General features: G+C 37.8%; 1 protein-coding gene across 4 annotated transcripts in view; it reads left to right on the top strand.

Moving 5' to 3' along the window:
- Window positions 1-7760, top strand: part of VCAN (versican) — a 110680-nt gene extending 102920 nt beyond the window's left edge. For all 4 annotated transcript variants that reach the window (XM_077866086.1, XM_077866083.1, XM_077866085.1 and 1 more), the window contains 2 exons: window positions 5919-6101; window positions 6247-7760. In XM_077866086.1, coding sequence (XP_077722212.1) covers window positions 5919-6101; window positions 6247-6374 — 311 coding nt within the window. In that variant the 3' untranslated portion in view covers window positions 6375-7760. The remainder of the gene's footprint in view (window positions 1-5918; window positions 6102-6246) is intronic.
- Window positions 7761-14763: the final 7003 nt, after the last annotated feature.

The raw sequence follows: 14763 nt of genomic DNA, 5'->3' as shown, positions 1-14763 counted from the left end.
TGTACCCAGACCTTTTCATCAAGTATGAGTACAAATGCAAAATATGAAATCCACTTGATTTATTTGTCTTTGGATAAAAAAAAATAATCAACTAAAAGTACACAGTCTGTAGATGTTTTGGCAAAGACTTAAACTCTAATAGTAAGACATTCTATCAGAAGAAAGAAAACACTGAGATGCAGAGAGCTCGGATGAAACTCAGCTGTGAGCCGGGTCATTCTCTCTGCTGTTCTCTTACCTAAAGCAGAAATGATTGTTAACAGCCTTTCTGTGTGAGCGGCTTCCCTGGCTCTGTGCATCACTCGGGCACTTTTGCCACAGGACTTGTGAAAATAGCAAATCAAGTATTTGCTGTTTTCCCTGCTTCTAGCATCAGAAGTCTTTAATGAACTGTTTGTCTCAATGAGAGAATGGCGTTTGCCTGGTTAGATCTCCAGATGTTCCCTGGAGTCATGCTTTCCCCTTTGTGGTCAAACATTCTTCTATTTCCCCTGTTTTTTGTTTTTTTTTTTTTTTTTTCACCCTAAAGTAGGGTTTCTCAACAGTAGCACTCTTCATCTTTTGGTCCAGAAAAATGCTTACTTGTGGGGGCTGTCCTGTGCACTGTAGACGGTTTCGCAGCATTTCTGCCCTCGAGGCACTGAATGCCAGTAACAGTCTTCTCCATCCACATCCACCTTCTCTGCTTTGGAATAAGCGTCAGTGTCTCTCAACTTTACCCCCATCCCTGGGGGGGGGGGGGGGCGGGCGAGGAAGAGAACTGCCCCCAGGGTGACCATCACAGCCTACAGCTACAGACCCACAGACGTTTCACAAAAACACGTTGGTTTACATTTCCTGAGGGGGAAAGAGATTTAGAAAACATCGGCTCCACCTCACTAAAGGGAAAACCAAACCAAACAAAACGATTATTTTATTTTATCTTCCTACCGTCTGATTTTTAGTCATAGAGACTTAACTTTTTGGTAATCAATACTCTGGGGAATTTTATAAATGCCTATAGACTTTTATAAAAGACTCGTTTCTTTTTTCAGATTATCTTAGACACCTTCAACCAGACAGACCTAAGCAATTCTTTCAATTAAATACTTGGAAAGAGGATTACAGTATATGTAAAAGACATTTTTCCCAGTTTTACCGAGACATAATTGACATTAAGTTTAAGGCATACCACGTGGTGGCTTGACTTACATGTGTTGTGACATGATTACCGCAGGTTGGCTGACATCCATCTTCTCACATAGATAAAAAGAAGAGAAAGAAGAAAAGAAGAAAGGGAAAAAATGTTCTCCTTGTGATGAGAACTGTTAGGATTTATTATTTTATTCCTGCACATCATGCAGCAGTGTTAGCCACAGTCATCATGTTACATTGAGTCCTTAGTCCTTATTTATCATATAACTGGAATTTGTTGTACCTTTGACCACTTACAAATCCCCCACCTCCTTCCCCCAACTGGTAACCACGTGTCTGATCTTCTTTTCTGTGAGTCTGTTTGGTTTTTTTTCTCCTCTTCCTGTTTTTTGTTTGTTTGTTTTAGATTTTACATATTTAGATTTTTAGATTTGCTTTAGATCCCACATGTAAAGGAAACCATACAGTATGTCTCTTTCTCTGACCTACTTCACATGGCTTAATGCCCTCCAGACCCATCCGTGTGGTCACAAATGATGGAATTCCACTTTTTATGGCTGAGCAATATTCCATCGGACGCCTGTGTATATATAGCACAGCTGACTTATGCACTCATCCTTTGGTGGGCACTTAGGTTGACTCCCTGTCTTGGCTGTAGTAAGCAGTGCTGCAGTGAGCACGGGCGTGCGGGTATCTTTTTGAGTTAGGATTTTTGTTACCTCTGGATATGTTCCCAGAAGCAGAATTACTGGATATATGGCAGTTCTATTTTAATTTTTTGAGGATTCCCCCAAACTTCCTCCAACTTTCCTAGTAGCTGTACCAATTTACAGTCCTGCAGGGGTTCCCTTTTCTCCTCATCCTCACCAGCATCTGTTATCTCTTGTCTTTTTAATAATAGGCATTCTAACAGGTATGAGTGATAGGTGATTATGGTTTTGATCCGCATTTCCCTAGTGACTAGTGATGTTGAGTATCTTTTCATGTCCCTCTTGGCCTGTTATGTGTCTCTGGAGAAATGTCTATTCAGGCCCTTTGCCCTTTTTTTAATTGGGTTTTTTGGAGTTGTCATCAGCCCCACTGGTCAGAGTTGCTGGAAGATTCTCCATAGCAGGTGGGGCTGTGACTCAGCACCTTGCCGGGATGTGAGCAAACCAGGCTCGAGGGGGGCAAAACTCCTCATTCGAGGATCTGAATCAGGCAGATCTGTACGCAGCCAAGTTCCTGATCAGAGTGTGCCTCTGCCTTGGCTCTGCAGGTGAGCAAAGCTGCTGCCTGAGGTTACGACTGGGGTTACGACTTAGGCACTGCAGGTATGAATCTGCTCTGCCAAGACCCATGTGCTGGTTGTTGCCAGCCCCTCCCCACTTCACAGTCACAGTCAGAGCCCCAGTAGCTGGGCCCCAAAGATGCCCCCATCATCTCTGTAGTACAGTGCGCTCCTCCAGCAAAGCATCCCACGGTGCCGGGGGAGGCTGGTGGTCTTCCCAGGGGAAGCTGGGACTCAGGGAAGACCTCTCCACACGGTGCTGCAGGGTCCTGGGCGAGGAGCAAAGTGGTCAGCGTGTAACCCCTACTCTTAGCCCACTGATGTGGTCTGTCTTGTTCTCTGAGGTGTAGGGGGGGGCTTCAGCCTCACTTCCATGTTCTAGGATTCTCTCAGTCATGTCTTGTTCTTGAGTAGATGCTAGTAGTTCTTGGTAACAACGTTCTCAGAGGCATATATATATATATTAAGAACACAGTGAATACCAGCCACGTATCTTTGGAGCATCCTGCAGGTTCCTTACAATCCCATCTATTTATTTCCCAATTCCAACCATACATAATGACTTAATTCCCTTACTTTTCTCTTTAACATTATCACACAAGCTTGTAATTGTAAATAACAGATTGCTTCGTTTTGCACATTCTTGAACTTCAGGTAAAGTCATACTGTACGCATTTTGTGACTTGCTTTTTTTTTGTTCAGCACTGTTTGTGAGATTTATCCATATTGATACATTTAGCTGTATTTCTTCATTTTGCTGCTTGCAGTATTTTATGTATAACTAACTATATAATATTTTATTTACCACTTCTCCTGTCAGTAGACATTTGGGTTATCTTGAGTGTTTTTGCTATTACAGTGTTTCTTTTTTTTATTACAGTGTTTCTAAGAACATTCTTAAACTTGTTCCTAGTAATTCTTTGTGAGCCTCCCTGGGGGATTTTTCCAGGAGTGACATTGCTGACTCATAGGCTATATGTACCATCAAATTTACTAGAAAATGCTTATTTTTTTCCAAACTAGTTGTACCAATTTACACTCCCACCAGCAATATGTGAGAGTTCCTGTTACTCCACATCTTCTCTAACATTTCATATTATTGGACTTTGAGATTTTTGCCATCTAGTGGATATAAAATGTTATCTTGTGTGATTTAATTTGCATTTTCTTGGCTGCTTTTCCCTGATTATCATTTTATATACGTCATTCACTTATAACCCTTATGACGTTTCTGTTCGTATCTGTTCCTTATATTTTTAATTGATTGCTTTTCTTTTATATGATGATTAATTGGCATCCTTTTTGTATCCTCATTAGTAATCCCTTGACAATTATATATGTTGCAAATATCTTCTCCCAGTTTATAGATTGTTTTACTTTTACCCTGCGGTATTTAGTGATGAACCGAATTTTTCACTTTGTTTTATTTTTCCTTTATGGTTCAAACCTTTTTGTAGCCGAAGAAATCTTTACCTACTCTAAGGTCAGAAAGATATTCTATATTGTTTTGTAAATGTCTTATAGTTTTTGCCTTTTACATTTTCTATATTTTTAACTATCTAGAATTGATTTCCCATGTACTCTCTGGAGTATTAGCCAAACTAATACCCACCTATCCAAGTGAAAAAATTACCTTTCCCTCACTATTTTTGCCATGTTGCTTCTGTCAAGTGTCAAGCATATATATGTGTGGGTCTATTTCTGGTCTATTTGCCTGTCCTTTCCAATGCCACACTCATTGAATTATTTTAGCTTTATTATAAGTCTTCATATATAAATAGGCTTGGAAGAAATCTGTACATTGATAATAACTTTTAATTTGTTGGCAAAGCACATAATCAAGTATAAACGAATTATCTAACTGATAGGTTTTTTAACCTTCTATATCTCTTTGGTTTCATTCTATCTGATACTTGCTAGTATCTGGACTAGTATAGGCTACAGATATTTCAGATTGGGGTTATCATTGATCCATATACATAGTGTGGTTCACTAATTGAAAATGACATATTTTTATAGAAATTTCAGCTTATCTTATAGGAATTTCTGATGATCAAATATTCACACGCACAATTATTCTAATTTGTTAGTTATAGATAGCATGATTTTATAATTTACTTTTTGGTTATGTCTCAGTGGAATCTCGTATGTGAATTAAAAGATATGCTTGGATTGTGTTTCTTCAAAGACAGCTTTGCCATGAGGTCAATAGGTTCCAAGCTGTTTTGTCAGGCAGAAATAAATTAGAGGAACAAAATATTTAAGTGAAACCACATTTGTCATTGCAAAAGAATATAGTTGTAAACAGCCTTCTGAATATGTAAATAAATTTAATATTTGTAAACTTTTGATATTAGGATGTTGACATCCAAACATCTTGGTACCAAAGTTTCTGGTAATCATTCTCCCGTTGAAGATTTGCATTATTTCATGAGAGCATATAACGTGTTCTGCGGGCTTTGTGATATCAGAATCCTCAAAGTAGACTATTGGAAAGGGAATGCCATTTAGGGAAATTACATTGAAGTTAAGTTATATTTTTATTAGATATTTAACAAAACATAATCACTTAATAAAAGCTAATTTTTGAAGTATATAATTTGAAACAAGCATACTAATGTTGAATTAAACTGTAAGTTAATACAAATTCAGTTGAATCAATTTTCCCATTGATTCAAATTTTCAAAGAATTGAAAATTCAATTCTTGAATTTCAAAAATGCAAGGTTTCTTTTGCTGCTGTTTCTTTTTTATTATTTCTGCATTGCTAGGCTTGTTGATATTCAGAATTTTTCATTGCGAATGAAATCATTTTTAATGATTAATTAATGGTTTTTAATGATGGTTATATACTCCAAGATTTATCTTCATTTACCCTTTTCAAGAGTTGATATTTATGAGTTAATTACAAAAATGAGGCATGAATGCTATGCCCTGACTTTCCCCATTTCTAGGCAGAAGACAGAGCAAATAAACATAAAGGGAACCAGAAATATTTTCTTTACACTAGGAGTCCATATGTTGTCCATATTTGGTCTGTATTTTAAAACTATGATGTTATTATAGATTGTTTTTTCAGAGAGGTGACTGTGATAGTTAATTGTCACAAATCCATTATTGTTCCAGTTGAAGGCGGGTAGTAAATGCAAACTTTAGGATGCTGATGGAGACAATACCAACAAGCCACATGTTGGCATGAGACACATGCTTTTTAATTTGCAATTTTTTCAGAAAATGACGTTTCCAGATGGATAGTTGGATAAATGATCATTTAGCCCAGTGGTTCTTTAGTAAAACACATAGAAGGTGATATGATCTGAGATTCAAACAAGGCCCAGAGCCTCAGTATTTAGTTTTTCTCTTGAAGCATTTCAATTCTTTAATTCTAAATGATTACCTTTGATGAGGGTGCTTTGTTGGATAGCAGAAAAAGGGAAAGAGGGGGAAAAAAAAGAGTCTTATACTAATAGAAATATTTAGATTATTTGGCAATAACTCAATTTACTTTTCTTTAGTTGCTTGCGGCCAGCCCCCTGTTGTAGAAAATGCCAAGACCTTTGGAAAGATGAAACCTCGTTATGAAATCAACTCCCTGATTAGATATCACTGCAAAGATGGTTTCATTCAACGCCACCTTCCAACTATCCGTTGCCTAGGAAATGGAAGATGGGCTATGCCTAAAATTACCTGCATGAACCGTAAGTGGTCCTTTAGAAAGAATGGACAACCGTGCTATAACAACTACTAGACACCCTCATTTTACGGCTACGGTATTGGTAGTTTAGGGTATGGAGCAAGTAATATTGTTGTGTTTTCTTTCTTTCTTTCTTTCCTTCCATGTAGCGTCTGCATACCAAAGGACTTACTCTAAGAAATACTTTAAAAATTCTTCATCAGCAAAGGACAATTCAATAAATACATCAAAACATGATCACCGTTGGAGCCGAAGGTGGCAGGAGTCCAGGCGCTGATCCCTAAAATGGCGAACATGTGTTTTCATCATTTCAGCCAAAGTCCTAACTTCCTGTGCCTTTCCTATCACCTCGAGAAGTATTATCAGTTGGTTTGGATTTTTGGACCACCGTCCAGTCATTTGGGGTTGCTGTGCTCCCAAAACGTTTTAAATGAAAGTATTGGCATTCAAAAAGAAAGCTAACAAAATGAAAGAAAATGAGGGCAGGAGGTAACCATTTCCAGCCTACCTAATTTCTTTAGTTTTCTATTTGCCTCCAGTGCGGACCATTTTATAATGTATACCAGCCTACTGTACTATTTAAAAAGCTCAATTTCAGCCCCAATGGCAATGTAAATAAGATGATTTAATGTTGATTTTAATCCTGTATATAAAATAAAAAGTCACACTGAGTTTGGGCATATTTAATGATGATTATGGAGCCTCAGAGGTCTTTAATCATTGGTTCGGCTGCTTTTTGTAGTTTGTTTAGGCTGGAAATGGTTTCACTTGCCCTTTGTCAGCAAGACTGAGGACGGCTTTTCCTGGACAACTAACACACACACACATACACACACACAAACACACACACACGGTCTTGCAGGTCACTGCGCCAGGTCAGCCGTAGGCGCAGTGTGCTTCCGTGTGATGCTGAAGCCTGGCTAACAGGATCCCAAGGGAGCAAGGGACCGCACCGTGGAACTCTTCTTTGCTGCATTCCTTTTCCTTCACTTACGAGAAAGGCCTGAATGGAGGACTTTTCTAGGACCAGGAGCATTTTTTAGGGGTCAAAGTGCTAATTATTAACTCAACCAGGTCTCCTTTTTAATGGCTTTCATAACACTAACTTGCAAGGTTGCAGATCAACACATTTCAAATGGATATAGACCTAAGGGTTCTGGAGGGTGGGGGATTGTTAAAACAACAACACACATTCAAAGAAAGAAATTTTGTATATATAACCATTTTAATCTTTTATAAAGTCTTGAATGTTCATGTATGAATGCTGCAGCTGTGAAGCATACATAAATAAATGAAGTAAGCCATACTGATTTAATTTATTGGATGTTATTTTTCCCCCAAACCTGAAAATGAACATAGTATGCTAGTTGTTTTTCAGTGTTAGCTTTTATGCTTCCCCCACACAGTTTGGGACCTTATAATCTAGGTATTTTGTCCCTGATTAAATAATGTGATGGCTAGAACACATCCAGTGTTTATAATGAGAAGAGTGGAAAATGTATAGCTTCCAGCAAATGGTGTTTGCCCATTCTAAGCAAGGAGTTATAGGTAGAGTGTGGGCATTTCTTCCTGTTAGGTGGAGTGTACGTGTTGACATTTCTCCCTATCTCTTCCTACTGTGTTTTCTCCCCTTTATTCGAATAAAGTGACTGCTGAAGATGAATTTGAATCATTATCCACTTAATTTTATGTCTAAAGAGAAAACCTGTGATGGAAAGAAGGCATTTAGGAGTCTTTCCCTAATTTCAGTTAGAGCAACCTTGAGAATAGTAGACAACAAATAAAATGCAAAAAGAGCAGACCCAGCATGGATTCTTTTTCATGAAACCTCCTTTGGCTTAGAAGGAACAAAAGTAGCTGCCATCATCCTCAGTGTCTCTGAGCAAGTTTCCTTGGTTGCTGCACTAAGTATAATCCACCTTTGGGTGTTCCATAGCACAGAACAACACTGTGGTAACCTCTATTAGGTTTAATTTTTCTCTTTCATTACAATGCACATAATACGTTCCTGTATTTATATTATAACGTGTATAGTGTAAAATGTGAATGACTGTCATTTTTTTTTTTTTTTTTTTTTTGTGAATGAAAATCTAAAACCTTTGTAACTTTTTATACCTGCTTTTGTTTCACCAAAGAAACCTAAAATCCTTCTTTTACTATACTGTGACTGGTCTGGTTATTTACAACTTGAAATGCTAATGTGCACCAACATTTTTATGGTCTAGTTCCATCACAAAGTTAAGCTGCTGGCTTGGATGAAGTGATTTTGTGGCTGGCAGAGAAGTGATTTTCTAGGTACCTGCAAAAACTGAAAGAGTAATTCTGATAGCGTTTTTATCTACACAGTTATGCATTAATCTCAAACATGAAAAAAACACGCAATAGGAAGAGAGCTACTTCACATTTACAGAATGTTTCCTATGAACCAGGCCAAGTGCTTTATGTGCATCATCTCCCAGCAGGGCCTGTGAGGGAGGTGCTGTTACTGTCTAGGAGATCAGCTGTAGAAAACCCAAGTCCTTCATCCAAAGTCATAAAATTAGTTTGTAGTGAATGCAGGTAATCTCCAGAACGTGCGTGATATCCTCAAGAAAAATACAAAATATTATGTTCAAACTGTTATACATTTAGGAGGTTAATTTACTGGCTAGAAGATTCTATCTAAAAAGTGATCAGAAGATGTCAAAAACATCAAATTTCTGTCCACACAGATTTTCATCCATTCCCTCATTTTTCATCCCCTCGCTATTTGTTGAGAACTTCCTATGTGTCAGGCACTGTCCTAGGCCCTGGGGATTCAGCAGTGAATGACCAAGACAGGTCTCTGCTCACATAAAGTTTTTATTTTTTATTTTTATTTTTTAATTTTTTTTTAAATGTATGATAGTCACACAGAGAGAGAGAGAGAGAGAGAGAGAGAGGCAGAGACAGGCAGAGGGAGAAGCAGGCTCCATGCAGGGAGCCCGACGTGGGATTCGATCCCGGGTCTCCAGGATCGCGCCCTGGGTCAAAGGCAGGCGCCAAACCGCTGCGCCACCCAGGGATCCCTCACATAAAGTTTTTATACTGGGTGCATCCATGGGGATTATTTTATACCCCATTCTATCCAATATACTTATGGATAATTTGGTCCATGTTCTAAGACGATATCAGAAAGGGCAAAAGTGAATTGAAAATTATTTTGAGGCTTCTTTCTTGGAATGCCAAAAATATATGGGAGGTTGGTCATGACTAGGTGTAGAAGAAGAGATTCTTTCCCTTGCTGAGCTTGTCCTTATAATGTGCAATCAATGCACATATAATGTATATGTACATATAATATATCCACACAGTATGTCATATCTTTTACCCAGAACTTTAAATAGAAATTACTCAAGGGAGTAGATAAGAATTTTCATTACTTGTGCATGTACATTCTTATTTGATGTTTATAAACCCATCAAGTAAATTTTTTATCAACCTAGATGCAAATAAGAGAGTCGTGGGATGCTCCAATACCCAGATTATTGGGACAAAGTGAGACTTTAAGGAGGCTTGTCGCACTCCAAGTCAGCCAGAGGTGGTTTTCTGTTTCTAAAGGCTAGGTTGCATATTAGGACGAAGGATGTGCCCCTCCCACTGGGGGCTACTGAGAACAGGTGGTCTTTCCAGAGTAGCTGAAATGGAAAAGAGGTAAGAGATTGTATAGGGAGGGATATATCATTTTAATGTGATAGCAAGTAGACCTTTGCTGATCTTAAGTGAATTTTCAATACAGTACAGGAAATAGAGCTGGGTTAGCTTTGAGCTAATTGTCCAGAAGTCATATATCATGTAAAACCGAGTTAGGGGGTTTGGAAATGGACAAAAAAAAAAAAATGTAATAGGTTACAAAAAGGCTCAAAATACATTTTGGGCATAACCTAAGCATGAATATCTCCCAAGAAAATAATCTACGAGAGAACATATATTTAAGAAAAAGGCAAAGAAGTTATTATCAAGTGGCTAAAGACTCAATGATGTCGAAGTGTTTTAATGTGTTTCTTTTTGTGTTTCCTAATATTACAAATGCAGTGAAATGGTTTTTGGGGGAAAAAAAGTCCCAACAGCAACGTTTTTGTACTGATATTTGGGATTTCTTTTTCTTTTTTTTATGGTGCTGCAATTTCCATTTGCTAAACAAACCAGAATTCAGGAAAATTATTCTTTTCTAAAACAAGTCTAAATAGAAAGTTTATAAAGGTCTTTGAGTGAGTCATTCAAGATTGTATAATCTTTTCCCATTATTACTCATTTCTGTATGTTTGGATCCCAGCTGGACAAGAAAGAGCGAATGCCAAGAACAGAAATGGTTTTTGTTGAGGTGTTTACAGAATAAGCAAAGCTTGAGTTTTAATTAAAATTTCATACAGAGTTCTGTCTGAGTCTATCAAATGATCCCTCCTGAAGATTAAAAATTTGCTGCCTTAAAGCAGGAAGTCTTAAATGATTTTTGACAATGTTTATTCTAATATAAAATTTAAAAACTTCTATGCCCATCGCATTTTAAGTTGTCAACAAAAACATCTTTCATCATAAAGTCAGTTGTAAAGGATGTTATATTTGACATATTTTAAATATTGCCATGCTAAAATAAACAAGTAACATTACTCTTTTAAATATATTCAGTGGAATCAAAATACCATAGTGTTTTCATACCTACTATTACACATTTTAAAAAATGCTTGAAGAAAAACACTCTTTTAACAGCCATTTTCTTTTTCTTTTCTTACTTTTAGACTTGTTTTTATTTCTATTTCCCCCTTGGAATTTTCTACAAATATTATACATTTATTTTTACCTAAAAATCTTCTATTGATTTAGCTATCAAACATCCATACATCAAAATTTACATTTAAAAGTTGGAAATTAATTTTTCTTGTGAACATTAAGGTGTAAAAAGTTTAAAATCTTCTCCCATATTGAAATATCATTGTAATTTACTGATTTACAATTAATCAAAACAGTATTACGCTCTTAGAAAACTTGAAAGGTAATTATACAAATTGTAAAATTTTCTTAGAAATCTATCTCAGGGGCTGCTGGGTGGCTCAGTCAGTTCAGGGTCTGCCTTCTGCTCAAGTCATGATCCCAAAGTTCTGGGATCAAGCAGCATCTGGCTCCCTGCTCAGCAGGGAGTCTCCTCTTCCCTCTCCCTCTCTTTTGCCCCTCCCCCTTCTCGTGCTCTCTCGCGCTCTCTCTCATTCTCTCTCAAATAAATAAAATCTTAAAAAAAGAGAACTATATCTCAGTGAGATGATTAGGACTCTTTTTCCCAAGTCACATTTCTGCGAGTAAATATTACTTAAAAACTACAATGTGTCATGGCTTAGCATCAGTTCTGTTCCTATTTTGTTTTTACATATTTAAACACTGAGAAAACTTGTTCACCATCAAGAAAATGATGGAAATCATAGTTTTATTATACATTGCTACTCAATTTTTTTTTACCTCTTTCTGAATTATATGTCAAAAATCCCATAGCATTTTATCGAAAGTTATTTTCAATTACCTTTCAGCTGACATCTTAATGAAGTCTTTACTTTTTTTGCAAACACCTGCCTTAAAAATGATTTTATTTGTGCACTATCATCAGAATAATTCATTTTGTTTGCCCTTCCATTTGCTCACTGTTTTCACCTTGCATGGAAATGCATCCTAGGACTCAGGATGGATTAGAAGTGTGTTTGATGTGGTGGTTGTTTTGCATATAGTGGGAAAAGGCTAATTGTCTGAAGCCTTTGGTTCTCAAAGTTTGTTTCCTGAAACAACACCTTTAGCACCACCTTGAAACTCATAAGAAGTGCAAGACCCCTACTCTATCCTGCTGAATTAGAAATTTTGGTAATAGGAGAGTGACCTGGGTTTTCAAGCGTTCCAGATGATTCTGATCCATCCTGAAGTTTATGAGAACTGGTGAAGAAGATGCAAAAGCAGAACCAATAGCCTCCACCACAGACACCTTCAAGAGGCCAGATAAAAATTGAAGTTCTGGAAATTGCTTCCCTTTGTGTGCCCATGTACCTCTTAGGAAGTATTGAGTTACTTCCAGGGTAAGCAACCCTGGTATGGTGTCCACTGCTCTAAGATACACCATTCTTAAAGTACTTGAAGATTTTTGGTACTTTATCTATCCATGTTTATGAGCGTGTGTCCCATCAGTCTGGTGATGATTACTATCCAAACTTTGAGTAGACCTCTGGTTTTATAAGAAAAAATGAGATCATCTTTCTCTATAGAAAAAAGAAAAAAAAGAATAAAGCAGAATGATTAAAACTACTTTTTTCTTAAAGGATAGACCTGCAACAAAGTCTGAAATGAAATGCAGGAATTGAAAACTACATTGTTAGCCAATGAATCATTCTGATGACACATTTAAAAACTGAGAAATAAAACAAGATATATTGTGGCTTCCCAGCAACAGTCAGTCAGGAAAAGGAAGTTCACCTTCAGTGGGGAGCCCTAAAAGAGGCGTAGATGAAGATAATCCCTGGGAGTGAATTGATCTTTGAGTAACTCCAGTTCCTGAACCAGAGCACCCTCTCCAGTTCCCAATAGCCAAACCGAAGTGAGCGCTTCACCATGTGCCAGGCACTGTGGTAGGTATTGGGGATAAACAAGATGGGCCAAGTCTCCGTCCTGTACAGGGTTTACAGTCATGGGAAAGATTTGCAATGGCGCTAAAACTGGAAGAGGTTTCTCGAAATGTTGCCAGAGCCTCCATTCTTGGCCAACTCTTTGTTCTGTCCTCCATCTTTACCTGATTCTACTCATAACCATGGCCTTAACTACTGCCTATGTTATGGTAACTTCCATATCTCTTTCTTTCGTGTGATATGTATGTATCCAGTTGGTTGAATTTTGTAGGCACATGAACCTCCATATGTCCCAAACTGAATCAGTATCCACCTCTTCCACTAACCATCTACATGTTGTTTTTTTAAACCAGGAGTTGAAGAGTCCCTCTGCACTCATAATTTAATGCTCATATCCAATCAAGGATGAAATTCTATTAATGTTACCTCTGAAAGTTTCTACATCCATCTCTTTCTCTTTCTCCCAACTGTCCTCAGTATCTCATATAGTATTGCAATCACTATATGCATCACTTTCAAAATAATCTTTTAAATGCTATAGAGTGTTCTTTCAAACATGCAGATCAGAGCTCAGCATTCTCCAGCTCAAAATGCTTTGGAACCTCTGAGCCACAAAATAAAATCTAATCTATGCAGAGCAAAACACTTTGGGAAAAACAAAACAAAACAAAACCTGATCTAGGTGTTACATGCCTAAGAAGAATGGAGGAATTAATTAAAAAATCTTAAGCAAATCAATCATTAAATTTTTTTTTTCTGTTAGATCAGTGTGGCTTCCTGTTCAGTCTCTGATCAAAAGTCAACCTCCCCTTGTACCAATTGTGTAAAGGCAGAAATGGAAGACCAGAAATGCTGTTAGACTTAGCTGGGAGATAGGTTTGCCCCTCCAGATACACTCTGTAGTCTTCTCCTTTGTGCCCCATGAGACTCACTGTATAGATTGTTACAATCGGGTTCAACCATGGGGAGCAATGGTAGGTGATCACAGGGAAAGAGAAGGCTGACATCAGTGTGTGTTCTCTTTTGGTTTCCTCCCACAGGGTTGGGAAGAAGCCATAGGCTGCCTCTGTCCCTACAATAAAGCCATTAGCCTCTATAGGACCCCATCTCCACATTGCCCTCTCTGCCTCCTAGTTCCCAACTGTTCCATCTTCTCAACCCACCAGGACTGAGGTAGTAAGACCTCACCACTATCGGCCCTGGAGTACTGCGCTACAAACCGTGAGCCACCCACCTTTATAAATAGTTCCTTTATTAAACTGTCTTTAACTTATCCAAGTTGACTGTGCCATCTGTTTCCTACTGGATTCCTGACTGGCAGAGTGTGTTAGATGCATGGAAGTAACCCAGTTCATATTCGTCATAGGATGGGCACGCTACCTTATGGTCTGGAAGACCACACATCGGTTCCTTTGGGTTTGTTCCACTGCATCTGATTGTGGGCTTTTACGCGGCTGTATCTTTAGTGCCTTCCTTACCACCACTAAACACTAGTCATGCAATTGTTGCAACTGCCATTTTTGTGCGTCAGCTGTGCATAAACATAGCCACACGGCAACTGGTTGGTCCTGAGGTGATGTTCTCTGCCTTAAATTTCCAAAATAAAGTATGACACTCCTCAGCTTGAAATCACAAGCAGGTTTGGTTTTCAATGCTTGTGACAGAATTAGGAGTGAAGAAAAGAGTAGGAGTCAAGTTACACATGTGCATAACAACTTTCTCTGAGAAAAAAACCCAATATTTTTGAAGCGTTATGGCCATATATGGGGGAAGTGAAAAGAGTAGGGAAGGGAGATTATTTTAAAGCTGCCGGCCAGTTTTGTTTCTCTGAATAGAGGCATGCCTTTATTTTTAAGAGAAGACCTTTTCCCCTTTATTTTTGGAAGACCCATTCCAGTGGGTCTTTGATTTCTACAAGTTTCAGGACACGCTCCTACTTTGGAATGAATTGGTAAAAAGGAGGAGCTGAGCTGTTCTGCATTAAAAAGTTGATGTCATTTTCTTCTTCTACAAAAGGTTTTATTTTTATTTTTTTATTTAAAGATTTTATTC

Source organism: Canis aureus, chromosome 2 (genome assembly GCF_053574225.1).
Source record: "Canis aureus isolate CA01 chromosome 2, VMU_Caureus_v.1.0, whole genome shotgun sequence".
Classification (NCBI taxonomy): domain Eukaryota; kingdom Metazoa; phylum Chordata; class Mammalia; order Carnivora; family Canidae; genus Canis; species Canis aureus.
This window is presented reverse-complemented; position numbering and strand designations above follow the sequence as displayed.